Source organism: Pelodiscus sinensis, chromosome 1 (assembly GCF_049634645.1).
Source record: "Pelodiscus sinensis isolate JC-2024 chromosome 1, ASM4963464v1, whole genome shotgun sequence".
In the NCBI taxonomy this organism is placed as follows: domain Eukaryota; kingdom Metazoa; phylum Chordata; order Testudines; family Trionychidae; genus Pelodiscus; species Pelodiscus sinensis.
This window is the reverse complement of record NC_134711.1, coordinates 1,399,292-1,427,199: the sequence shown is the minus strand read 5'-3', so window position 1 is coordinate 1,427,199 and position 27,908 is coordinate 1,399,292. Positions and strand designations below refer to the sequence as shown.

The window sequence follows — 27,908 nt, the reverse complement described above, 5'->3', positions numbered from 1 at the left end:
TGCGCTGATTCGGCCTCAGTTGGAGTCGTGTGTCCAGTTTTGGGTGCTGCATTTCAAGAAAGATGTGGAGACATTGGAGAAGGTCCAGAGAAGAGTAACAAGAATGAGTCAAGGTCTAGAAAACATGAGCTCTGAGGGAGGCTGAAGGAATTGGGCTTGTTTAGTTTGGAAAAGAGAAGACGGAGAGAGACATGACAGCAGTTTTTAGGTCTCTAAAAGTGTGCCACAGGGAGGAAGGGGGCAAATTATTCTCCTTGGCCTCTGAGGACAGGACAAGGAGCAATGGGCTTAAACTGCAGCAAGGGAGGTTTAGGTTGGACATGAGGAAAGACTTCCTACCCGTCAGGGTGCTGAAACACTGGAATTAATTGCCTGGGGAGGTTGTGGAATCTCCATTGCTGAAGATATTTAAGAGCAGGTTGGACAGACACCTGTCAGGGATGCTCTGGATGGTGCTGGGTCCTGCCATGAGGAAACTGGACTCGATGACCTTTCGAGGTCCCTTCCAGTTCTAGTGTCTAGTATTCTAGGATTCTAAGATTGCCAACGAGCGCCCTGGCGAGCAGAGGTGAGGGGAAGGGCGTGCCCCCTGTGTGCCACTCCGGCAAGGGCCAGCCCAGGGCGGGTTGTCCAAGAAGTGGGCCAGAAAAGTGGCCACATGGGGAGATGGGAAGGAGTCAGCCCCCCAGAGGTCGAGCTGTCCCTGCCAGGTTTTCCCTTTCTCAGACCACAAGCTAAACATCTCAGGACAGAGGGACGGGCGGGCGGACAGATGGAACTAGATAAGGACACCGCGAGACAGAGGGACTAGCTAGAGCCCTGCGAGGGGGTGAGCAGATGGGTGGGTGGAGTCTTTTTCTTCCCCCCAAAGTGGCCTAGAGAACACCCCCGAGGATCCAGCTGTGGCCCTTTTCCCAGCCCAATTGGCAGCGGCTCCCTCTGCATTTCCCTCCTCCATGAGCTCCAGCTGCCGCCTGGATCTCGGGGACCCCTGGTGAGCTGTGAGGCACAAGACACCCCCCAGTGCAGTGTGGGGCCCAGAGCTGCTCCAGCTCTGATCCACCTGGGGCCCTCATAGCCCGAGATGGACCGTGGGCATGTGGGGGGCAGCGCCACCTACTGGCTGTCAGAAGGAATCACAGAATCATAGAATACTAGGACTGGAAGGGAACTTGAGAGATCCTCCAGTCCAGTCCCCTGCTGTCATGGCAGGACCAAGGATCACCTAGATCACGGGTCGGCAACCTTTCCGAAGTGGCGTGCCAAGATTTAACCCTCCTGCCCTGGGCCATACCACTCTCCTGGGGGGTAGCTCTCTCCCCCATGCACCCCGTGGACCACCTGGGACAATGCAAACCTTTCCGCGGACTACCGGTTGCTAATAGAAACTCACCGTTAATTACATAACAGTGTAATGGTCCGTACCCTGCCCCATCCCACCCACCGGGCAGGCTTCTCATACGCACCACAGGAGAGCTGTACGGCATGCTGGGAGTTGGAGTCCTTTTTTGCCTCCCCCGCTTCCCTCCCCGTGTTGGGGGACGCAGGGGACGAGGGCGGGACTACAGCTCCCAGAGGGCTGGGGCCCTTCCCCTCAGTGCCGGCCGGGCATTGGCGGTGGGAGCCCCTGTGGCTGGGAGCCTGCGGAGGGGGCGGCTGCTGACACTGCGGGCTGCCGGTATTGGTGTAGGGGAGTGAGAGGGAAGCTGCAGAAGGCAGGAGAAGGCGGGGGACACAGGGCCTATCCCCACTCCTGGCCTTGCTCTGGGCAGGGGAGATCAGCCCCAGTCTTCCCTCGGCCGGCTGGAGCATCCAAAATCCGCCCCATGGGGAGGTGCATTCGCCCCCTTTCCACCAACTCCCGTATACTGGCCGGCATCAACATTTACACTGAAGCTGTCCCAGCGACTCTACACAAAGCTCTATGTTTGTAGAGGGAGACCCGCAGCGCCCCACGTCCCACAGGTCACTGGGCAAACCCTATTAACCGGAGCTGTACCTGAGCAGGCATTGACACCACAGGAGCAGAGTGTCTCTGGGTGCACCTTTAGGGAGAACATCTCTCTCTAGTGCCCATCACCATGGTACCTAGGCCCCTACACCGACTAGCCAACAGCCTTTGGCTCCTGATGGTCCAGGAGCAGTTCAGAGCCAGCCTGTGCAGCCAGAATGCCCCACGGTGGCACCTTGGACCTTTGTCCATCCAGCGAGCCCTGAGCTACCATGGACCTCCCACGGCAGCAGCCAAAGCACCAGCCCTGATACCCCGTGCGGGCGCCTCTCTGGGTGTCTCTCCACCTGCACTTCATTGTGCCCATCACCATAGCCTCTGTCCTTAAGGATCGGAGATGATGGTCTCCACTCCATTTACGGTCATCTCTGCAGGTGGGTGAACATAAGAGCATAAGAGCAGCCAGACCTGGTCAGACCAATGGTCCATGTAGCCCAGTGTCCTGTCGGCCGACAGTGGCCAATACCAGGTGCCCCTGAGGAAGGGAACAGAACAGGGAATCCTCACATGATCCCTCCCCTGACACCCACCTCCAGACAAACAGGGGCTAGGAACCCCATACCTACCCATCCTGGCTTATAGCCATTGAGTGACCTAACCTCCATGAATCTAACTAGCTCTTTCTTGAACCCTGTTAAAGTTCTAGCCTTCACCACATCCTCTGGCAAGGAGTTCCACAGGTTGACTGTGCAGTGGGGCACTTGAGGTGGATGTTTTCCAGGGCGGAACCTTGCCAAGAGATACCTCACAGGTTTCGTACTGAGCATTAAAGTAGCAGGACTCGAGTTTTATCTGCTCTCCAGTGCCAGTGAGGACACTCTGGCTCTGCCTCCCCTGAGTTTCGCTCGACAGGATGGTCTGAGGGCTGGGCCAGAGGTGGAATTCCTTGCCAGCCCTACTCCCCTCCCAACCAGAGCACAGAGCTGCGGCTGACTCTGGCTTCTGGGTTCACGGAGAGGGAGAACCAGATAATATGGCACTTGCTGGCATGAGGGGTCACAGATCAGGTCTTGGGTCTTACTCCTCTGAAAGACCCATAAACTGTAGGCCCAGCCCCCACGCCTGTTCCCAGCTCAGTCCATCCCTTCCTGCCAGTGGGGCAGGACCGTGCAGCGGGCAGGGGATGGGCTTGGAGCCTTGTCTTACAGGTCACCCTGACATCTCAGCTGCCCCATGGAAACCAGCAGGCTGTGAGCAGCCGGCGGGAGGTCTGAGAGCAGAGATGGGGCTGAGCGATCACCGTCCGCAACAGGCGAAATCCAAAAATGACAGCCGGCGGCGCCTATTTCTGTTCTATGTTTGGGGCGCAGGCGGGCGGGGCTGTCATGAACAGAGACAGAGGTGTGTGCACTAAGCGCCAGAGGTGTCAGGTCCTGTTCTGCCTGTTGGCGTTATATACCCCCCCTCCACTCACCACCCACTCTGAGAACAATGAAGAATCTCCCCCCCCCCCGACTTAAGAACAATACAGGATTCCCCCTCCCCCCCCCCCCCCAGGGCTCTCTGCCCCCAGCTGGGAACCATGAAAGCTGCTGGCTGCTGAGCTGTGTGGTAAATCCGGGCAGCCGTTCCCACCCATCAAGGCTCTGAAACTCCAGCCGCGGCGCCTGCACCGTGAGAGACGGTCCTGGTGTTTTCCTGTGAGCGCTACCTGCCCGCAGGTGCTGCTCGCCCCACGCGATGGAATGTGGCCCCCCTGCTTCCTGCTTAGCCGGCAGCAGAGTGGGCAGGGAGGTTTTCTGTTGGCAGAGAGCCCCGGGCGGTGTTACCCGCCCACATTTCTCTCTCTGTTCCACACTTCAGGGACACCCACCCGTACCCAATTCCTAGGGCTCAGGGTGTAACTTCCTGCGGGTCTGCAGGAGCTTTTACCACTGAAAGAGCCTCACACAGTCATATTCTCAGTCTCTATTTATTGATAATTTGCAAGCAAGCAGAAGACACATGTTAAGCCCACAGCGTCAGGCTCACCAGTCCTAATCAGGGCCCGCAGACTTTCCCTATTAGCCAGGCAAGATCAGTCTCTCTGGGTCCAAGATGCTGCCCGTCACAGCTGTGCGGAGGAGTCCTGGCACCTCTGCTCTTAGGCTGCATCTTGGAGGTGAGTTCTTCTTCCAGGTCTTCCCTCCTTCTTCTTGCTGTTCCTTTCTTCCTCTCCTCTTTCTTTCCACCCTCCCTCCCTGCTCCTGTCTCCTTCTTGGATCTCAGCTTACAAAGTGACACTTGAGTCTTGCTTAGCTATGCCTTAACCAATTATTTTAGTATAAACTTAAAAACCCACAAATAGTCTGGTAGCACCTCAAAGACTAACACAACATGTCGATTTACAGTGCTACCAGACTGTTGTTTTTTTAAATTTATCCTGTACAGACTAACCCGGCTAGCCCCTGAAGCTTTTTAATCTAATGTTACTAACCAGTCATAACGTACTGTAACAGAATTACATGACCAGTCCTACCCCCCCACCTTTGTTGATTTACACCTAGCAAAAGGAACAGACAGAAACAGTGACGAACCAGACAGAGATCACACCGACAAACACGAGGAAAGCGAGGACCATAATCGTAGAATGAGGATCCCACGACCTCAGCTATTGAGAAGCAGTTTCTGGCCAGACGAAATGCTGTGAACTAAGTTTTCTCTACCCATCTGGAGATCTGTTTCTTTATCTGGTGCCAGTGGGGGCCATTAGAGCGAGATCTCCTTCCTAGCAGCCTGGTGTGATGCTATTTTAATGTCATTTAGATAGAGTGTGAGCTGCTGCTCTTCAGACTGGCTGCAGAGGAAGGCTTTAGGCCTTCATGGAATCATAGAATCATAGAGCTGGAAGAGCTGGAAGAGCTCTCAGGAGGTCAAGTCCAGGCCCCTGCCCAAGGCAGAACCAATCTCAACTTAATCAACCCAGCCAGGGCTTTGTCAAACCGAAAATTAAAAATCTCTAGCGGTGGAGATAGGAGAAACCAAACTGTTAGGGTACGTCTAAACTACATGCCTCCGTCGACGGAGGCATGTAGATTAGCCAGATCGGCAGAGGGAAATGAAGCCACAATTAAAATAATCGCGGCTTCATTTAAATTTAAATGGCTGCCCTGCTCTGCTGATCAGCTGTTTGTCGGCAGATCGGGGCAGTCTGGACGCGACGCGCCGACAAAGAAGCCTTTCTTGATCGGCACAGGTAAACCTGGTTTCACACCCTTATAAGGGTGGCACCGTCCCCTCGGAGTGGAAACAGCCGTGCAGCTCCAGAAGCTCAAATCTCCTCAGCAGCGACGCTTCCGGCCCTCTCGGCCATGGATGGGCAGCTGATGGGCTGAGACCACAGTCCGTTGTCTGTCTGCTGGGTCCCTCCACCGCAGGCTCTATGGGGCCAGGCTCTGTGGGGTCCTGGGCCATGTCGGGGGCTTCCAATACAAATCGCTAACGAGAATCACGACAGGCAGCAACAGGAAGGGCCCAGCATCTGAACGAGGCAGGGACCCAGAATCCGGTGCAACACGCATGGCGTTGGTACAGGGGTGGGGCATGAGGGCTGGTTCAGAAGGAGGTCTTGGTGCACCCTGGGAAGGGAAAGGATCCCCCACTTTCCCCACTTCTCCACCCTCCTGCTCTGCTGTTGCCATCAGAGGACTTCCTCTCCTCCCATGGGCGTTCGTTTGCTTTAATGAAGTCACGAATGGCCTTCGCCTCCGTGGTCTGGGAGCTCTGCTGGAATTTTCCTGCCACCTCTTGTAACCTGCTTCTCAGGTGTGGTCTCTCCTGATACTTGTCTGGGATGGCAAAACCGGCTTTGTACATCTCAGCTGCCTCGGGCAGGGACTCCCGCTTGTAGAGGAGAAAGTCCCCCCAGTGAAGGTAGACGGCCTGCTGGCACCTCTTGCTGAGGCTGGACACCTCGCTCATGAAGTTGAGATAAATCTCTTCTTGGTACTCAGGTGTCTTTTCTCCGAGCATTTCAGCTAGCGCCAGCTTTGCAAACACAGAGGTGGGATCTTTCTGCACAGCCATCTTGAAGACCTCCGTAGCCGCTGCCAAGATTTCTTCTCTCCTGTCCATGTCAGCCACTGCCAGCTGTTGTTTGTAGCAGACACCAAGGTCGTAGTACAGGAGATGGTACGTGGGGTCCAGCGATATTGCCCTCTGTAGAATAGGAATTCTTTTCTCTGGGAACTGGGCTTGAAAGAACTTGGCTGCATTCCTCAGAACTTCAGGGTCTCGGCTATTCTGCACGTCTTCCAAGAGGGCTTCAGCTTGGCCTCTATCTCCCTTCTTAATGAGCTGGGCTAAATACACCTTCGCTTCATAGTTATGTGGCTGTTTCTGGATAATGTCTCCCAACTTCTCTTTGGCTTCCTTCCGAGACACAGAATCGTGCAAGTGGGTCCAGGAGGCGAAGGCTGCAATTGCCAAACCAGCAAGAAATTCCCCATTGGCTTCATCTTCTGCCAATGCCCTTTGGAAACACTCTGTGGCCTCTCTGCCATTGCGGAAGCCGGCCGCCAGGAGAGACCAGCCTTTGTGTGCGTGGACCTCAGGGATCAGAGCTGCGTACGGCAAGTGGCTGTTCAGGGAGCGGCAGATCTGGCTCACCTGGTCCAGGTAACGCTCCACCACGTCGTAATGGGCCAGGTGATAGTAGATCCAGGCGTAGTTCCCGTAAATGACCAGGGCCTGGCGGGGGACGTTACCTGGGTGATCTCTGGCCAGGAACTCTTCAGCTTTCTTAAGGCTTTGCAGAGCATCCTCATATCACCCTTGCAGGTGGCAGAGATAAGCCTGCAGGGCCAGCAACGCGGCCTGGTTCAGGTAGGGAGTGTGGGCAATCCTCAGAGCCACCGTTTGGAGGATGTGAGTGGCGTCCACCTTGTCCCTGATTTCAAAGTTCCAGGTGAAGTGGCACTGGAGGGTCTGCAGCTTCTCCTTCAGCGGCAGGGAGCTGCAGAGAGAGGGGAAAAGGAGACTCGATCAGGGCTACATGCTAACTTGGGGGGCAGCGGGTACCAAGCACACCAGACCACCTGACGCACTCCAGCCCCTGCAATCCATGGCACACACGACTGGCTGGCCATGCGGGTCACTGTCTGGCTCAGCAGGAGTCACGGTTCAATATATAACCTGGGGCCCAAGAAGGCGACAGCAGAGACAGATCAGGAGACCCAGAAATGGAAAGACCCGAGGGAAGTGGAATTGACCAGCAGATCTAAGAGCAGAGCAGCCAAGAATTCTCTGCACGACGGTGAGCTGCAGCCACCAGGACCCAGACAAGACTGATCTGACCTGGCCCACAGGGGACGTTCCCCTGCCTGATCCGGGCTGGTGAGCAGGGCTCTGTGTGCTTGCCGTGTGATCTGCCTGCGTGGGGATTGGTAATAAACAGAGAGTAAGGCCATGGCTGCGTGAGGCTCTGTCACTGCTAAAGGGGCCTGCAAAGCCCCTGAGCCCTAGGAACTGGGAAGAGGGGCATGTCCCAGCGTGTGGGCGTGACAGGGAATTTTGAGCAGGTAACATCATCCCCTCCTACACACCAACCCTCTACCCCAGCCGTGATCCCCACTGCACCCTCCACACCCCTCAGCCTCAGCCCAAAGAACGCTCTGAACCCGCCGCCCAGTCCAGCGCCCCCTCTGGCCCCACAACTCTCACCCGTAGCCCCACACCAGAGCCCTCCCCCTGCCCAGCTTCCCCAGCCTGCTGAAAATGAGCGGGTCAGTGAGGGTGGGGAGAGCAAGTGGGGGGTGGGGTGGGGTGGGGTGGAGTGAGCGGGGTGGGGCCTCAGGGACAGGGCAGAGCGTCTCTGGAGGGGAAGAGCAGGACACGGTTGCTTGGTTGCGTGTGAGAAGAAAGTTGTCAACCCTGAGCTCATCCCTGTCCCACCAGCGAGCCGACAGTTGGCCCGGTTACGCCTTCCTGAGCTACACACCCCTGGGCCTGCCATGCAGCCCAACCCTTAGGCCTAGTCTCCATTACCAAATTTTGTCACCCAAACCTGCCTTCAGCAACAAAGCAGGGGGACCAGTCGCACTGCGATTCGACTGCTCTCGAGGAAATGCCCGGTTTCGGCAGCAAAAAACGTCCACCCTGCGAGAGACTTTTTTTCTTTTCCCCTCCCTTTATTATCGACAGAGAGCCAGGGGGGCCTCCGCTGTGGGTTTTGTGGAAAGAAATGCCTGCCTGAGCCCTCTGCTCAGTGTTCTGTGACCTCTGCTGCCCTGCAGGCCTGCACCCCTGCCCTTTCAAAGCACAGAGAAGTCTCAGCTATGGCCAGTTACCACCGTTCCCCGTGTTGTACCTGCCCCCGCTTTTCCCATCACCTGCCTCTTGCAAGCGCCGCACTGGTCACTGGGGCTGCTCGCAATGTTCTGAATTCTTATTTTCCACCAGCCAGGCTCCCTGGTACCATGAACCCCCCACGGACATATACTGGGGAGGGGCAACCAGGAACCATCTGACCTCATATATGTGGGGATGCCCAGAAAGTGACCTAAGCACACTGTTCTAGAGCAGCTCCCCCAGTTCTCCCTTTGTCCCAGGGCTGCCCCAAGCCCCAGCCCCTTGGGGAAGGGCCAGTGAGTCCCCCAAGGGACAGCTCGGTCTGTGTGGACAGGAGGGGCCTTGGGAGCGTGGGCCCAACAGAAGGTGCTATGGAAATGCTCAGCACCAGTGCCACCACGTCTGAGGAGGCTGAGGGCCGGGGGGGGACACAGAGCCGGCGAGAGGGAGGTGCTACCCGGCAAGTCACTGCCAGGGGAGCTGGCCAAAGAACAATGCAAACAGGCGTCAGCTCCGATGGCCGAGCGCTCGCTTTCGCCCAGTGAGTCACCAGCCTGGAGAGTCACCAGGATGCAACGTTACATGAGACTATGCGAGCAGGCTCGGAAGCGGTCGGAATTAAGTGCCTGTGCTCTCCCCACCCAACGCCTCCAGTCCCCTTACCTCATTATGATCAGGCACGAGCCCAGCCCAGCCCGGGAAGGGACGGCTCTTCTCCCGGCTCTGCGTTTCCTCCCAAGGTGTCCAAGGGCCCGGCTCTGGGAGATACCCACCTCGCATCTGGGCCCGACTGGACTCTGCCCAGCAGAGAGAGGCTGCCCTTTATGTGCAGGCTGCGCTGTGGCTGGTGACCTCATTGCTTTGGCTGGTGAGAAGAATCGCAACCGAAAGTGAGAGTGAGCCGGAGAAAGTGAAACTGAAATTTCACTTTCAGATACGTGGCTGTTTGTTATGGGCAGCTCCTGGGGGACACTTCTGAGAGCTTCAGTTCAGGTTGAATTGCTTCGAAACCGGGTTACTTCCAGCCCAGGACTGGGGTGCCCTCCACGCTAAAGCACTAAAGCAGCCAGACCCAGCACTTCTGCCTCAGCCTGTCTGGAAAGAGCCCAGCGCTCCAGTGATTACTGCTGCCGGTACAGTCCTTTAGGCTGTTGACAAGTTCTGCTACCTGGGAAGCGTGCTGTCCTCTAGCATAAACGTGGATCATGATGTATCTGCTCGACTAGCCAAAGCCAGCGCTGCCTTTGGGAAACTGAGCAAATGCCTATGGAACGACCATGGTATGAAACGCCGTACCCAGCTAGCTAGTTGTCCTGACTGTCCTGCAGTATGGCTCGGAGTCATGGACAATATATCATTGTCATGTTTTGAACCTCGATCAGTTCCATATGCGTTGTCTGAGGAAGATTGCCCATGTGAACTGGTGGGACAAAATTCCTAATACGGAGGTTCTTAAGCTGTGTGGTGTCATGGGCGTATGGAAGCAATGCTTATGAACCAATAGTTTCATGGAATACTAGGACTGGAAGGGACCTCGAGAAGTCATCGAGTCCAGTCCCCTGCCCTCATGGCATGACCCAGTACTGTCTAGACTAGTGGTCCCCAATGTGGTGCCTACGGGCACCATGGCGCCCACTGAGGCATTTACATGTGCCCACCAGGTGCTCGGGGCTGGCCGTGCCCCGGGCGCACAGCGCATGCGTGGTGCTGTTTCTGGGCACATGGCACATGGGCGGTGCCGGCCTTGGGCATGCGGCTATGGGGGGTGCCGACCGCAGGCGCGCAGCGAATGTGCGGCCCCGCGCTCGGATGCGTGGCGCATGGGGAACGCCGGCCCCGGGCATGCGGCTATGGTGGGCACCGGCCCCGAGTGCGTGGCTATGGTGGGCACTGGCCCTGGGTGCGCAGCTATCAGGGGCACTGACCCCGGGCACACGGCTATGGTGGGCGCTGGCCCGGGCCGCACCGGGAATTGGTGGCCCCACCCCCGGATGTGCGGCACATGGGGTTGCTGGCCCTGGCGTGTGAGTGGCCCCGCCCCCAGGTGCCCGGCAGCTCCAAAAGGTTGGGGACCACTGGTCTAGACCATCCCTGATAGACATTTATCTAACCTGCTCTTAAATATCTCCAGAGATGGGGATTCCACAACCTCCCTAGGGTTTCGCTGCATTGGTCATGTTATGAGGAAGGATGATACACGGACACCAAAGATGGTCTTCTACGGCCAGCTTATTCATGGAAAGCCCTCTATCAGTGGTCAATATAAGCGCTATAAAGACATCTTAAAGACTAATATGAAGTCATGAGGCATATCTCCCAATGATCTGGAAACTCTAGTTCAGGACAGATTGTCCTGGTAACAAACCATTGTACAGGCTCTTAATTGCTTTGAGAGTCGGTGTATCCAGGCATTGCAGGAAAAGCGGAGGATCCGAAAAGAACAAATTTAAATCGCCGCTTCATTTTGCTATGTCTAGTAAACTCATCTACATGGCTCCGTCAATGGCGCCATGTAGTCTAGACATACCCCTAGTGACCGATGAGGTGGGAAAAGCTGAAGTACTCAAATCAAAAAGGGGGCGTGATGCCGAAAAGTTTGGGAACCACTGATCTAATCAAACTACAAAGGACAGAGTGATGGATGGTATCTAAGTAATATTAGAGGGTGGTAACCTGACAATGTCAGAGGGTAGTAACCTGCCACATGAGCAGTGAGGTGTGATTTGTTTTTACCTGTATATAAAGTGGTGTTTTTGGTGGGGTTAGGGTTAGGGTTAGGTGTGACGTAGGGGGCAGTGGAAATTTCCAACTGATTGAGTCATTCCATTGTGTACATATGCGTGGTGATTGGGTAGAGTCTACCGACAACTGTTACTGTACTTCATTTAAAAATAAACCTAGCCTGGCACCTTCCATCCTTCTCTGAGTTGTGGTCTTTGGGGGCCCTCACGGGGTCTGCTGTGGGGACTAAGTGCACAAGTTGACAATGCCCTATATCCCTGAGCACACACACAAGGGCTGTGTCTACACTGGGCCACTTATTCCGGAAAATCGGCCGCTTTTCCGAAATAAGCTGCGAGCTGTCTACACTGGCCCTTGAATTTCCGGAAAAGCAATGACGCTCTGCTGTACAAAATCAGCCGCTATTCCGGAAAAACTATTCTGCACCTGCTCGGGCATAAGTCCTTATTCCGGAACACTGTTCCGGAAAAGGGCCAGTGTAGACAGCCCAGTAGTCTTTTCCGGAAAAAAGCCCCGATCGCGGAAATGACGATCGGGGCTCTTTTCTGGAAAGCGCGTCTACATTGGCCACGGACGCTTTTCCGGAAAAAGGGCTTTTCCAGAAAAGCATCCTGCCAATGTAGACGCTCTTTTTCCGGAAATACTTATAACGAAAACTATTCTGTTTTAAGCATTTCCGGAAATTCATGCCAGTGTAGACGTAGCCAAGCAGCCTTCTGGTTATCATCATCAATGGAGCCAGAGACCTGTGAGGACACCGCGGCAGTAAATCCTGACCCCGATGAATAACTACACTGTGTTTTTGATTACTGTGCTCATTCTTCACGTGTTCCAAACTTCTCCAGATCTCCACCCCATTGCTCTTTGCACTGTAACAAGAGGAGCCAGGCCCGCTGTCATTTCCAGCAGAACTCTCCGTTCATGCGATGTCAAGGCAATAGAGGTGCAGGGCTTGTCTACAATCTGCAGCATAAGGCAGGAGGTGTTTTCCATGCTTGCCACAGCAGTTGGAAGCTAAGTAGTGTCCATGCTTGCCTTGCTATGGCATCTGCACAGATAACCAGGGGGAAAAGGGTGCAAAAAGATTGTAGGCCATTGCTTCCGAGAAGGGAGGGAGGGAAGAGATGACTACGTGAGGCTGATGACGGGTACCTAGATCCACTCATGGCAATGTTTCTGTCCCATCAGGCACTGGGAGCCTAACCCAGAATGCAAAGGGGCAACAGGAACGGTGGGGATAGCTACCCACAGAGCAGTGCTGTTAAAGTCGAAGGTAGCCACACCACTGGGGTCACACTCTGTCGACTTCATGCACCCAGTGAGGACACGCATCTTTGATTTTGTAAATTTGGGGGCTAAAAAAATCGCCCTTATTAAATTCAACCTAATTTCATACTGTTGACTACCCTAAGACAGGTAACTTGGGCGACGCAAACAGCAAACCTTACTGTGGTGTGTTCCACGTAGTAAGGTTGGTTCTCCTGTCGACTCCGCCTACTCTTCTCGTCCTGGTGGAGTACAGGAGTCGACGGGCGAGTGCTCAGAGGTTGATTTATTGAGTCTAAGGAGACCCGATAAATTGACCACCGTTGGATCAATCACTGCTGTGTTGATCTATACCATAGGAGAGACAAGCCCTAAAAAGTGAACTCAGAGGTGAGTCAGACACTGTATGATAGACATTGTGGTGCCTAGATCACTGATATTGCCTCTTTTTGACAATTGCAACAAATATTGTACAAATTTGCTATATACTATCGTCCTGTTTACATCCACCTGTCCTCACCGTGTCTGAAGTTAGCACTATTGGGTGCATACCTGCATTTCAAAGCTGTTTGTTCCTGAGGTAACACCACAAGGTAAGTTACATCCAGTCTGGCCAGCCCATTGTGACTGGACTATTCAAACTTGATGACCCATTAAAGGCAATTAATTCTCATAATGAGCCGCAGAAGAGGCCCCTCCCAGCACAATTTATGAGGAGCAATAGACAAAAGCACAAGGGTGACTTGGGCTTTTTAGAACCAGCTTTTTATATACGGCCTCAAACAGGGTCAGTAACTGAGCAACTTACAACTGTTGTCAACAACCTTTCACTAACAGAGAATTTGGCAACAGGCGCCTGGACAGGCTGTGCTCGGTGCGGTTGTACAGAACAGCCTCCATGTGACACCCGTGCCATGCCAAGATGGGGAAGATCCGCACCAGCCTCAATGCTGCTCCATCTGCTGCACCCGCCCTGCGTCTCAGGGGCCCCCAAACTTGGCGAGCTTCTCGCAGATATAGAGGTCCCGCTTGGCACAGCTCTGAGGATAGAACTTCTCCTTCTGGATATACACGCAGCCCTTGGCTCCTGAGACCTGGAACCTGCCAAGCACAAGTCCTGTTTCACTGCCAGGCAGGGGGGACAGCCACAGGCTGGGGCTTTTCCCCCTTCTCGGCTGCGTTGGGTAGGAATTGTTTTCATCGGAACGTAAGAACGGCCATGCTGGGTGGGTCCATCTTGCTCAGTGTCCTGTCTTCCAACAGTGGCTGATGCCAGGTGCCCCAGAGGGAGCGAACAGAACTGGGAATCCTCAAGGGAATATCTACACTGACGTTATTTCCATATACCCTAGCGTGTCTACACAGCAAGCCATTATTTCGAAATGATGGTGAGCCGGAGGACTCCGTACTCCGATTCCTGTAACCCTCCTTTCTCAAGGAGCCAGGGAAGTCGGAGGACGAGTGCTCTTCCTTCGACTTCCTGCTGTGTCGGCAGCGCCAAAAGCCGAGGGAAGCTATTTTGATTTCCGCTGCGCAATTGGCATAGCAGAATTTGCGTCGCTGAATTTGGTTTTTTGCCCTGCTGTAGACATACCCCAAGAGATCCCGCCCCCTGATGCCCACCCCCAGCTTCTGACTGACAGTAGCAAGGGACACCATGTTGTGATGTTGGGGGCATCTTGTTGGTCGCTAGGCTTGGGCTGTCTGCTCCGGGCCCTGTCTGTGAGCACGGCCCAGCAGGGGGCAGACACTGCCCCGACCCGTTCTGGCTGGGGGAAGGGAAGGAGGTGGGAACCAAGGAAGGACGTGGGGGGAGGAAGAGTTAGTCTGGGGCTGGAAACATGATGGAGACAGCTTAGGGAGGGGGCTTGGAGACCAAGGCCTCAGGCACCCGCCTTAAGAGGTCTGGGACATCCTAGCCCCCCTCCTATTACCACATCACGTCTATGCTGTGCTGTATTCTGGAAACTCAATAAACCCCTCTATTCTGCTGGTGGGTGGAGACTGTTCTGGCTGCTACGGGGGTGCAGAATCGGGGGAACGCCAGCGACGCCATCACACACGTACATTTGAAAGCGCATTTGTAACCCACACACCAAGGCTATGTCTACACTGGCGCGATCTTGCGCCAGAGCTATGCAAATGGGGCTAAGCGTGGAATATCGCCGAGCCTCATTTGCATATCTAATGAGCCGCCATTTTTGCAGAAGAGGCTCTTGTGCAAGAAGAAGCTGCCTACACGGCCCCTTCTTGCGCAAGAAAACCCCTCTTGCGCCATGCTGTTATGCTGATTATTTTCAGGAAGAACGGCCTTGCGCAAGAGGGGTTTTCCCTTGCAAGAAGGGGCAGTGTAAACAGCTCCTTCTTGCGCAAGAGCCTCTTCCGCAACAATGGCGGCTCATTAGATATGCAAATGAGGCTCGGCAATATTCCACGCTTAGCCTCATTTGCATAGCTCTGGCGCAAGACCGCGCCAGTGTAGACACAGCCCTAGCGTGGTTCACTGGCTCATGCAGTGGCACCTAGACCACAGCAACAGATAAGCTCAAGAGACCTAAAGGCCCAAGGCTGACTACCAGCTGGCTTCATCGCTCAAGCTGTAGCAGCAGCGCCTACAGGAAACTCCAGAGGTCCCAGGTTCAAATCTGTCTGATGGCAGTTAAGCATTCACCATAATGCACAAAGGAAGGGGGCCAGACTGACAAACCTCCATGGGTCTTGCCTCTTAAGTGGGAAGAAAACCAAATCTATACACTGGGGCTGTGTCTAGACTGGCAAGTTTTTCCGCAAAATCATCTGATTTTGCAGGAAAACTTGCCAGCTGTCTACACTGGCTGCTTGAATTTCCGGAAAAGCACTGATGATCTCCTATAAAATCATCAGTGCTTTTCTGGAAATACCATGCTGCTCCCGTTTGGGCAAAAGTCTTTTTCCGAAAGACTTTTGCGCAAAAGGGCCAGTGTAGACAGCATAGTACTGTTTTCCGCAAAAAAGCCCTGATCGCGAAAATGGCGATCGGGGCTTTTTTGCAAAAAACTGTGTCTAGATTGGCCACGGACGCTTTTCCGCAAAAAATGCTTGTGCAGAAAAGCATCCTGCCAATCTAGACGTGCTTTTCTAAAAATGCTTTTAACGGAAAACTTTTCCGTTAAAAGCATTTTCGGAAAATCATGCCAGTGTAGACGTAGCCTGGCACTTTACACCAGCAAGGCTAGGCACTGAGGAGTCAGGCCTGCTTTGTATGTGGTTCCCACCAGGCCAAGATGAGTGAGTTTATTCAACACACTTCCAGAGGTGAAAGAGACAAGCTTGAGAGCTGCACAGAGCCCTTCTTCAGGGCTGGGGAAGATACTCAGGGCTGACCTACATGGCCAAGTTACTGCACTAAAACTTTCTCACCCCCTGAGCACACCAAGTTTCGTGGCAGTGTACTCGGGCTGCCTATACCCCTCATGGAGGTGGGTTACACACAGTTGCGTTAAAGGTGGATTGTTGTGGACAGACCTGCTCAGAAACCAGCTGGCCATTTTCCAATATTCTCCTGTCGTTAAATGGAAGAGAAACCTGCTGTTGGTTGTAACCGTGAACCCCATGTAGGGTGGAGAACCTGCACCATTCACAGCATTCCCTGGTTTGGCACGCCTGTGATGGGCCCGCGCACGGAGGAGCAACGTACAGCTGGAAGGAGAAGCGGGAGCCATCCGCCCACGTCCAGTTCCCGATGTTATTGTCATAGGTCAGCCCCGTCCAGAAGGGCGAGTAGTAACGATCTCGCTGGCGTGGGTAGAAGTGCTTGGAGGTCTCGCGTTGCAAGAACTCCTGCTCCAGACAGCAAAGGACAATGATCAGCCCCTCCCTGAAAGACCCTGTTCTCTTTGAAGGCGTCTGGGGGAGATGAGAGGCGGAGCCCTTCTGGAAATCAGGCCAATAATTTAATTGCCTTAAATCAAGGTAGAGGTGTCTCACGCTAGGCTCCTGGTCTCCGGGACCCTCCCAGGGACGTGCACTGCGACCCCAGATCCCCTGGCTTCTAGGGCCTGATTTAACTACCAAACCACCCGACCCCTTTGTGTTGGGCCCAAATAAGATTATTCTTGGCAGGAAGGAGGAATAAAAGCAGGAACCGCAGACTCAGGAGCTACCAAGCCAGAGTCACCAAAGGCCCATCCTGTGCAGTGGTTCATTGCCGTGAGGGGCTAGTGCTGGGTGCAGTCCCACAAGGTGGAAAAAACCTCATATTGCACCTCGTCCACTGTCCACTATGTCAGCATGGAGACCCTGCTGCTAGGACCCCCCAGCTAGCTGCTCTGGTCCTGCCCAGAAACACAAAGTTCAACGGCCCTGTCCACATGGAATCCCAGGGCTGGAAGAGACCGCAGGAAGCCATCGAGTCCAGCCCCCTGCCCAAGGCAGGTTAACCACGTCTCCTAGTTCACGATGCTAAATGCACTTCTCAGGCAGGCAGGAATCTCCCCCTGAACTCGGGTTTCCTAAGGGTATGTCTACACTACCCCGCTAGTTCGAACTAGCGGGGTAATGTAGGCATACCGCACTTGCTAATGAAGCCCGGGATTTGAATTTCCCGGGCTTCATTTGCATAAGCGGGGAGCCGCCATTTTTAAAACCCCGCTGGTTCGAACCCCGTGCAGCGCGGCTACACGGGGCACGAACTAGGTAGTTCGAACTAGGAAGCCTAGTTTGAACTACCTAGTTCATGCCCCGTGTAGCCGCGCTGCACGGGGTTCGAACCAGCAGGGTTTTAAAAATTGTGGCTCCCCGCTTATGCAAATGAAGCCCGGGAAATTCAAATCCCGGGCTTCATTTGCAAGTGCGGTATGCCTACATTACCCCGCTAGTTCGAACTAGCGGGGTAGTGTAGACATACCCTAACTGATTTGCTTCGGTGTCCCGGGTTCCAGGAACTCCTCAGTAGTGAGCTCCATAAATTGCTATTTCACCCTGCTCCTTGCTTGCCAGGAGGGGCGGCGGGTGTGCTCCGCTGAGGAAGGCAAGCCCTAGCCCAACCCCTTCCACCCGAGGCCCCGCCCCTGGAGCCAAGCCCCACCCACCTAGCCCAATACTTCCTGGCCAGGGCTGTCGTGCTGAGGTCCTAGCCCCATCTCTCTCTGGTGGTCGGGGAGCCGGGTTCCAGGTTTCCTGGTAGCTGGGGTGCGTAGGCAGTGTTGGGAAGGCTGTGCCTTTCCTTGCCTGCATTACCCGCCGCCCCTGATCGCTAGCTCCCAAAGCTCAGTCATTTGCAATGGGACTCCCCAGTCCTGGCGCTAACTAATGAGGGGGAAACCTTCTTTAAATGCCCTTTGTGCTCCTGAAAGGACCTGCGATGACAGAAGCAGAGACCAGCCTCTGAGGACAAGCTGAGGGTGTTTGCTCCGATAAGCCAGGCCTTCCTTGGGCTCCAAAAAGGACGATAGCAAGGAAGTTAACTGGTCTCTAAAAAGTTCCCAGTTAACACCACTGGGAACTCAATGGAGGGGGTTGCTCCCGACCTGGCTCTGGGCTGGACCTGGTGCTCTAGAGGTGAAAGGCCTCATGTTCCAATCCATATCCCCCTGCCAATTGGTCTCTCCTCCCCAGCGTGCCACAGACACTCAGGGTGCATCTAGACTGCAAGATTTTGCGCAAAAACTTGCTAGCTGTCTACACTGGCCGCTTGAATTTGTGCAAGAACACTGACTTTGTAATGTACAAAATCAGTGCTTCTTTCGCAAATACTTTCCCGCTCCCACTCGGGAAAAAGCCCTCTTGCACAAGAATACTTGCACAAGAGGGCCAGTGTAGACAGGGAAGAACTGTTTTGCGCAAAAAAGTCCCGATGGCTAAAATGGCGATCGGGGCTTTCTTGCGCAAAATCGCGTCTAGACTGGCCATGGATGCTTTTGCACAAAAGCACTTTTTGCGCAAAAGCATCCGTGCCAATCTAGACGCGCTTTTGCAGAAATACTTTTAACGGAAAAACGTTTCCGTTAAAAGTATTTCCGCAAAATCATGCCCGTCTAGACGCAGCCTCGGTGTTTATATACAAGTCTTATCAGCAACCAATATCAACAGAGAGGAGAACCGGGGGAGGGGGTTCTGTACCAGCTCCTTCTTCGTTTCGATCTTCACCAGGCTGGCCGACATCGAGGTACAAGCTTTTAAGCCCCTGTGCCAGGTTTTGACGCTCGTGGCAAAGAAGTAACATCTGTTGCCCCATTGGTCCCAGCCCACCTCACACATGCTGCAGTTGTCCTCTTGAAGAAAAGGGAAACAAGACAGGCTTTCAGTCCTCACCCTCCACGAGCATTGTGGTACTGCAGCTCCGCACTGCGGGGTGTGAAGGATGATGGGAAATTCCCCTCGCTTAGAATTCTAAACCCCTGACCCATCCTGGCCTGCCTCTTCTCGCACTGAATAGTTCCGCTGGACCTACTGCCTTTGACCGTCAGCCCCTTTCTTCAGCAACAAATGGGGTACACAGCAAATGGGTACCTCGTCTCAGCGGAGAGCGCAGGTCCTGGATTGAGGTACAGTCATAACCCCATCTTCCATGAACAGGTGTAACAGGAAGATGGAGACAAGAATTTCTAGCCCCTGATGGTCTATGGATGTGATGGTCACAACAAAAGGAAGAGAGTCCGATCAGAAACAGATCGGGAGCAGAGGAAACAGACAAGGATATAAGGATGGAAGGAAAGCTAGAGAAGGATCTAGGGAGGGAGGAATCAAGAGACGGGTCAGAACAGAGGTGAAGGAGAGAATAGCTGAGGCTCTAAATACGTCTACACAGCAGCGTTATTTCGAAATAACAAAGAGTGTGTCTACACAGCTAGCCATTATTTTGAAACTAGCCAATTAGCCCATCATAAGACGGGCTTTTCAGGTCTCTCCTCCACGTTTCTCTTCTCTCCTGAGCCTCTGGTCTCTTGCTCCATCTCTCTCTCTCTCTCTCTCTCTCTCTCTCTCTCCTCCTCCTCCTACTGCCTCCCCCTCTCTCTCTCTCAGCTCTCCTCCGCCTCCTGCCTCTCTCTCTGTCTCTCTCTTTCTCTTCTCCCCCTCCTGCCTATCACTCGGGGGACCACGGAACCCAAACGGCCGCTTCCGCCACTCGCTCCCACGCGGCGGCCCGGCTGAACGGCGCAGAAGTCAGCTGAGCGCCACTGCGGGAGGTGAAGGGGGGGTGGGATGGTGATGTTCACGGCCAGGGGTCGGGGCCTGGAGCTGCTGTCATGCCACACGTCACTGCCCTGCCCCACTTCGCCTCCCGCCGTGGTGCTCGGCTGACTTCTGCACCACTTAGCTGGGCCACCGCAGGGGAGCAAGTGGCCGTTTGGGCTCCTCTGCGGCGGTCCGGCTGAGCGGCGCAGAAGTTAGCCGAGTGCCACAGCGGGAGGTGAAGGGGGGCGCGAAGGGGGGCGGGGCAATGACGTACAGCCAGGGAGGCAACAGCGCCGCCCAGAGGGAACAGCCAGCATTTCAGCGTTACAGAGTCATAGACATTGGGCTACTACATATATGATACTGTCAAGCTGGAGGACTTAGTCTGACTGCTGTAACCCTCATTTTACGAGGAGCAAGGGACGTCGAAGAAAGAGCGTTCTCCCTTCGACTTCCTGCTGTGGAGAAAGCCGAGTTAAGCTACTTTGACTTCAGCTACACAACTGACATAGAGGGGCGGGAGGAATTGGTGGATAGGCAGAGTCTCTTCCTCCCAGGCTGTAGCTGTGGTTCCTTACCTTTGCCAGTTGTCAGCTGCTGCAGTGTCTCCGAGAGGACGATGTTTTCTATTTCAAGGATCTCCAGCTGCTCCTCTGATTTCTTGGTCAGATGGTAAACTTTAAAGAGACGAGAACGGAAAAGACGGTGGTGCCCAGAGCTAGCCGGTTGCTACAGCACCTGTCACCCCAGCGCTCTTTACAGTGCCACCTACTGACTGACAGCGGGAATGCAGAGCTTGAGTCTCCTCTTGCGTCAGCTAGTTTAACACTAGTCGAATTCCCATGAGATCACAGGAGTCATTCCGTATTTACTCAAGGACGCGCAAGAGGAGAACCGGCACCGTTGTTTTTGCTGGAATATGTAAGAATGAATAGGGGTCTGGGATAGCTATACATTAGGGGTAAAGGGATCCAGGCAGACCAGGTACTGCCCTTTGAGCATGTTTTTCCCCTTCATTCTTGCAGTTTGGAAAATAGAGAAAGAGTCCGGCCAAAGCAGGTATTATCCTTTCTGATGTATAAATATGCTCTTTCCCTCTGTTCTTGCAGCCTAAAAAAATAAATAAGCAGCAGCTGCTTTTTTTTTGTTATGTCTCTTGGGGTATGTCTACCCTAGCTCGTTAGTTCGAGCTAGGTAGGTAAATGAGTGCAACCGGAGTTGCAAATGAAGCCCGGGATTTAAATATCCCGGGCTTCATTTGAATCTTCCCGGGCGCCACCATTTTTAAATCCCCCTCAGTCCGAACTCCGTGCCCGTGGCTACACGCGGCACGGAGTAGGTAGTTCTAATTAGGATCTCTAATTTGAACTACCGGTACACCTCGAGCAGACAGGATACTGGACTAGATGGACCTTTGGTCTGACCCAGTCTGGCCGTTCTTATGTTCCTATGTTAACACTGGGGGTACGTCTAGACTACAGGCTTTTGTCGACAGAAGTTTTGTCGACGGATACTGTTGACAAAACTTCTGTCGACAAAGAGCGTCTACACTACATTCAGTTCTGTCGACAAAGCAAGCTGCTTTGTCGACATGGTAGTGTAGACGCAAAGGACAGTTTACATGCAATAACACCTTCTGTTGACAGAAACTCTGTCGACAGAAGGTGTTATGCCTCGTAAAATGAGGTTTACCAGCGTCGACAAAACTGCTGAGTTCTGTCGACGTTATGTCGACAGAACTCAGCGGTAGTGTAGACGCAGGTATAGTTTTGTTGACAAAAGTCCACTTTTGTCGACAAAACTCTGTAGTCTAGACACACCCTGGGATTGGTCTATTATCAGATTGAAGTGATAGAATTATCAATCATGCTGAAAAGGCAGAAGAGGTCAATAAATATTTCCGTTGGGGAAAATAGAGGAAGATGATGTCCTCATTTCAGATTGTGATGGTGATCCTCCTTCCATTCCAGTGGTATCCCAGGAGGATGCTGAACAGCAGCTGCTAGAGACAGACTTTTCTGAGTTTCAGAGGGGCAAGCGTACTAGTCTGTATCTGCAATGAGGAGCCCTGTGGCACCATAAAACCACTCTGTCAGATGCATGGCGTGGAAATCACCGACACATCAAAAGAAGGGAGTAATTCAGGGCCAGTGTTCGTCTGAGTCTGTAAAACACTCACCCCGCTGAGCCATTACAATCACCAGAATCAGCAAGAGCAGGCAGAGAGGCATAAGGATTATGGCGGGGCGACGCCATGGAGTTTCTAATAGGAAGGAAATGGAGCACATAAACACACGTTCCCCTCTGCTTGGGAGGTTCAGCCGGGAACCCTCTCCTGATGTGAAGTGTCTACGCCAGTAGCCAAGTGGTAGGAGGTCTCTCCTGGGATGTCTTCTATGTCCCAGCTGAATGTCCTACCCTCTAGTCTCCTGGGTATTCTGGGACACACACCTGGCTGTCTTTTGCACAGACTCCAAGGCATAGACATGCACTAAGGGGTCAGGCCCTACTGGGAGGCCAGGTGCAGGGACATGTAGTTTGAGAATCCTGTTTCAGGGCTCCTGGAGCTTTGGCTTGTGGTGGGGCTTGGAGTAGCTCATTAGTTGTGGCGTGGTACCAGGATCTAGGCATTAGCAAAGCCATCTACAGGTTGAACCTCTCTAATCCGGATCCAGAGAATGTTCTGGACCATGGGAGGTCAATGTTGTCTAGCAGCATTACCAACACATCCACTGCTTACTGGGCTCTTGGAAGACCTTGAGGAGTACATCAGAGCTAAATAACAGCACAGAACACTGAGAGCCAGGACTGGTGGCTGTAAAAAAACATTATGGGGCCATGGGAAACTTGGCCACACCCATGCTAAGCGGACATCTGGCTAACTAAAAACATGCCAAACAACAGGGCTACATCTACACTGGCATGATTTTCCGGAAATGCTTTTAATGGAAAAGTTTTCCGTTAAAAGCATTTTCGGAAAAGCGCGTCTAGATTGGCAGGACGCTTTTCCGCAAAAGCACTTTTTGCAGAAAAGCGTCCGTGGCCAATCTAGATGCGCTTTTCTGCAAAAAAGCCCCGATCGCCATTTTCGTGATCGGGGCTTTTTTTGCGGAAAACAAATCTCTGCTGTCTACACTGGCCCTTTTGCGCAAAAGTTTTTCGGAAAAAGACTTTTGCCCAAACGGGAGCAGCATAGTATTTCCGCAAAAGTACTGACTATCTTACATGAGATCATCAGTGCTTTTGCAGAAATTCAAGCGGCCAGTGTAGACAGCTGGCAAGTTTTTCTGCAAAAGCAGATGATTTTGCGGAAAAACTTGCCAGTCTAGACAGAGCCCAGATGTGTCCGGACCAGAGAGATCTGAACTAGAGAGGTTCAGCCTGAACCAGCAGAAATGTAGGTGCCTAGGAAAAGTATGTTGGGGTATGTAAGAATTAATAGGGGCCTGACATGACTATACATCAGTGGAGAAGGGGTCCAGCCAGAACAGGCCTTGCCTTTGAGTATGTTTTTTTCCCGCTTGTGTGTGCAATCTGGAAAGATAGATTAGAGCCCAGCCAAAACAAGTATTATCCTTTCTAATGTATAAACATGCTTTCCCCTCCAATCTTGCAACCTAGAAAGATAGATAAGCATGAAGCTACTCTTCTTGGTTATGTCTCTTAGGATGTGTCTACACAGCACCCTAAACTCAAAATAAGATAGGCAATTCGCGCTATGCAAATTGCGTATCTTATTTTGAAACAATTTTGAAATAGCTTATTTTGAAATTTGCGACGTCTACACAGCACCAAATTGCAAAATAACGTGCTATTTCGAGCCATCCCTTATCCCTCATGCAATGAGGTTTACCGGTTTGGCAAAAGAGCGTGCCCGTTATTTCGAGAAATATTTTGAAATAACAGGTGGCTTGTGTAGATGTGGGGCAGCTATTTCAGGTTACTTCCAGTATCCCAAAATAGCTGTGCAGTTTAGACGTATCCTTACGTATTCTCTCTTGCTCTGTAAAAAATATTGTCAGGGTCACTTTTCTTGTAATCCCTGTAACCTGCTGATTCGGAAAGTCTGTAGTGTGGACCAGTGTTGATTTAATTAGAAATTCTCTATATAGTAATTAGGGGAGGGTATAATAATATTCATCACCTGCCTGCTAACATTCATGATATGGAAGTTAACGTACTAAATAAGGTTTTAGGGGAAGTAGTGAGAGACGTGTGAATTAACATACTAAAATTGATAAAAGGGTGTAACTGGAGCCAAATTGTTACGTTACATTGGAGGTCCGAGGTAAGCATGCGTCCTCAATAGAGCAGTTTGTTTATCCTATCCGCTCCTGGGTCTCCTGTTTCTTCTCTAACAATGTAAGTACCTAGTGGGTTAAGCGGCAGCTGTGCGGCAGATTTAAGAAAGGCAGGAGCACCTGAATGTTGAACTTAGGGACCTAAAAAAGGGGGTAGGCCCTACACCCCTCGGTGAAACTGGCCTTTCTTCTCTCTGTACTCAGCTCCCTGTGTGTAAAATGGGGGTGCTCGTACTGCCTTTCTCCCACAGGGCTATTTAAGTTTCTGCAATGAGAGACTCGCTGGGACCCTGAGCTGGAGTGAGGCCTGTAGACCAGTGTTTCTTAAACTGTATCCCGTAGCACACCGGTGAGCCGCAAGGCAGTCGGAGGTGTGGTACGGAGAACAACAGAATTAAAAAGGGCTGCCCTTAAAGGGGCAGGAGACCTTTTCTTTTTTTCAATAACTTTCCCCAGACTGCTTTTTTTCCTCGATATCTTTCCCCCTCGCCCTTTTTCTCCTAACTTTTTTTTTTTTGCTCAACAAAAAATCCTTGGTGTTCCTCATAAAAAATTATTATTGTTTGGTGTTCCTCAATCTTAAAAAGTTTAAGAAACACTACTCTAGACACTACTTTATTACCACCTTCTCCTTCACAACTAAATTAAACAGGCAGGCAGCCAAGGCACCCTCTCCTCATGGCCTTATAGCACCCGGCTCCCTGCCGCTTGGATGGCATGGGAATTCCTTGTGTCCTGCGCCCTAGAGCTGTGTCTAGACTGGCCAATTTTTCCAGAAAATCAGCCGCTTTTCTGGAAAAACTTGCCAGCTGTCTACACTGGCCGCTTGAATTTCTGCAAAAGCACTGACTTCCTACTGTAAGAAATCAGTGCTTCTTGCGGAAATACTATGCTGCTCCCGTTCGGGCAAAAGTCCCTTTTGCGCAAAAAGGGCCAGTGGAGACAGCTCAGATTTGTTTTCCGCAAAAAAGCCCCGACTGCAAAAATGGCGCTCGGGGCCTTTTTGCGAAAAAGCGCGTCTAGATTGGCCATGGACGCTTTTCCGCAAAAAGTGCTTTAGCAGAAAAGCGTCCGTGCCAATCTAGACGCTCTGTTCTGAAAATGCTTTTAACGGACAACTTTTCCGTTAAAAGCATTTCCGGAAAATCATACCAGTCTGGACGTAGCCTAGATGTTCTGGTAAGGCAGCCTGCAGTCATGGACCCCAGCAAAATGGGGGTCACTCATTACCAGAAACCTTTCCTGATCCCCCCAGAGAGGGGCACCCCATGGCCCAGCTCCCTGCCACCAGAACCTTCCCTGACCATGTCCCGGGGCAGCCCCCCTGCCAATTCTGGCCCTGGTCAGTGAATTAAGGAGGCAGATGGGATGTTGTGTGCACGGCAGTGCCGGCCGGAGGGAGGATTTGGCACAGGCTGGAGGGAGCGGCTCTGCCGTGAAGCAACGAGAGGCAGAGGAGCTTTAGGGATCCTCCTCTTCCCCTTATTGCGCTACAGCCTCTTGTTTCGCATGGGAAGAAAACGCCGCGTTCTGTGTTTCTTCGCTGTCGCGGCAAGAAGGTGCGTGGCACGGAGGAGCGGGCAAGGCCGGGCCCAGACTAGGGAGGGGGTCAGAGTGGCAAAGGGGGCGAGGGGATTGAGTGTCTCCCCCCGGCTAGAGGAGGAGATACCTGCAGCTGCGGTGTCAGCAGCCGGTCCATCCTGCTTGGCTTGGTAGATGACATTTATGTGGGAGGGGGTGCCTTTCACTTTCCTCTGCTGCACAGGCATGGGGGCCCGCAGGGACAGGCACGGGAAACACCTCGAGAGAGTAAAAGTCGTGTGTCAGACTGGCAGGAATCCTGAACATGACCCAGGGAATCGTGTTTTCTTTTTAAAAAAAACCCTGAAATGATGTTCCGGTCTGTTTCTCTTCCTTTGCCAATCCATTGGGGAGAGGGATAGCTCAGTGGTTTGAGCATTGGCCTGCTAAACCCAGGTTTGTGAGTTCAATCCTTGCAGAGGCCATTTAAGGATTTGGGGCAAAAATTTGTCAGGGATGGTAATTGGTCCTGCTGTGAAGGCAGGGGACTGGACTTGATGACCTTTCAAGGTCCCTTCCAGTTCTAGGAGATAGGCAATCTCCATTAATTTATTTTTATTGGGAGAAGGTCAGGCCTCTCCCCGACGGGAGATCCGAATTCGCTTCTCACCCCTCAGAGAGGGGAACGGCCGTCCAATTCCTATTACTGTATTCACTTTGCACCAAGGGTATGTTTAGACCACACGCTTCTTTCAAAAGAAGCTTTTTCCGGAAGAGCTCTTCCAAAAAACTTCTTCTGAAAGGAAGCATCCGCACAGCAAAAGTGCATCGAAAAAGCAATCTGCTTTTTCAAAAGATAGCGTCCACACTGAGTGGATACTCTCTCGCATTTAAGCTGTGATTACTATGGTTCGAGTGGTCCCCACAGCACCTGTTCTTTTTCCTGGAGGCCTCTTCTTTCAGAAAAGCTCCCTCTTCCGCGTCCACACACGCCTTTTTCTGAAAGAGCCCTTTCGGAAAAGGTGTTCTTCCTCGTAGAAAGAGCTTTACCAATGTCGGAAAACCCCTGCGTTCTTTCGATTTTCTTTCACAAGAAAGCAATAACAGTGTGGGCGTAAGTGAAGTTTTTTCAGAAAAATGGCCATTTTTCCAAAAAAAAAACCCTGTAGTCTAGTTACACTCCAGCACTTCAAGATCTGGATCTATTTAGCTTCACTATGAGGAGGTTCAGAGGTGACTTTCTCACAGTTTCTATGAACCTCCACAGGGAGAAGGTAAATTGGCTCCAGTACCAAGCTAACAGACTCACATGATCCAATGGGAGGAAGCGGAAGAAAGTTCACACTAGAGATGAATTGTGCATTTTTCATCGTGAGAGTGATTCTCCAGGGTCCTGGTGAATTCTTTCCTGGGGCCTGTGCTCTACAGGCTCTAGATGGGGGGGAACCTAAGGTCCGACTTGGCTGGATCCAGCCCCTGAGGCCCAGGGCTCCCCCGTCAGCACTGGGGAGCCCGCCTTGGTGGTTTTTTTTTTTTTTGCTTCTCAGCCCACACCTGATTTTTCTGCAGGTCAGCAGTCACTGAATTAAAAGCGGTTCCCCACCCCGATCACAATCTACGAATCTATTCTATGCCCCCCTGCCCAATGGCTTCCCCTCATCCCACCACTCTCACACTGTCCCCCTCCCAGGCCTCCTGCTGCCCCCGAGTCCACTCTCCGCCCCAGGAGGCAGGGGCAGGGGCTGGTGCGTGTCCTCAGCCCTAAGGCCCCTGCACAGCTCTGCCCTGTGCCCCGCCCTGACATTTGTGAGATCCAGCGTCTGGCACCGGTGCAGCAGCTGCTGCTGCAGATACCCAAATCCCATGACCCACGACCCGTCCGTGAGAATTACCCGGCCTGGCCCTGCCCCACAACCACCCCCAGCTGGGGGAGCTGCCATCTGACCCCTCCATCTCCCATCCCAACTTGGTCCTAAGCAGGGGCAGGCTGGCGTGCCCCACTACCTCCCTGAATGGGCTGCTCCTCCCCAGCCTGAGCAGCTATGGGGCTGCACCCGGTGCACCTGGGCTGTGCCTGATACGGACGGGGGCTGGCTCTGAGGAGCTGCAGCAGCCTGCCCAACATCCCCCGTCCCCCGTCTTCCTCCCGCCCCCTCATCCCACACATCCCCCTGCCCCCGCCTCCCTCCCCCCCCTCAACCCACACATCCCCCTGCCCCCACTCCCTCCTGCCCCCTCATCCCACACATCCCCCTGCCCCCGCCTCCCTCCCCCCCCAACCCACACATCCCCCTGCCCCCACTCCCTCCCGCTCCCTCATCCCACACATCCCCCTGCCCCCGCCTCCCTCCCCCCCCAACCCACACATCCCCCTGCCCCCACTCCCTCCTGCCCCCTCATCCCACACATCCCCCTGCCCCGCCTCCCTCCCGCCCCCTCATCCCACACATCCCCCTGCCCCCACTCCCTCCCGCCCCCTCATCCCACACATCCCCCTGCCCCGCCTCCCTCCCGCCCCCTCATCCCACACATCCCCCTGCCCCCACTCCCTCCCGCCCCCTCATCCCACACATCCCCCTGCCCCCACTCCCTCCTGCCCCCTCATCCCACACATCCCCCTGCCCCCGCCTCCCTCCCGCCCCCTC

The 27,908-nt window shown here is 53.3% G+C and overlaps 1 protein-coding gene and 1 pseudogene across 1 annotated transcript; both read right to left on the bottom strand.

Annotated features, from left to right (window-relative positions):
* Positions 1-3,569: 3,569 nt before the first annotated feature.
* LOC142827925 (interferon-induced protein with tetratricopeptide repeats 5-like) lies at positions 3,570-9,220 on the bottom strand (annotated as a pseudogene).
* A 3,830-nt stretch (positions 9,221-13,050) lies between these two features.
* Positions 13,051-26,322, bottom strand: LOC112545267 (natural killer cells antigen CD94-like). The gene is made up of 7 exons (XM_075918925.1): positions 26,195-26,322; positions 25,412-25,542; positions 21,621-21,704; positions 20,020-20,118; positions 18,386-18,537; positions 15,963-16,105; positions 13,051-13,387 (listed from the first exon to the last, which is right to left on the bottom strand). The coding sequence occupies exons 2-7, from the start codon at positions 25,509-25,511 to the stop codon at positions 13,267-13,269; spliced, it is 699 nt and encodes a 232-aa protein (XP_075775040.1). The 5' UTR covers positions 25,512-25,542; positions 26,195-26,322; the 3' UTR covers positions 13,051-13,266.
* Positions 26,323-27,908: the final 1,586 nt, after the last annotated feature.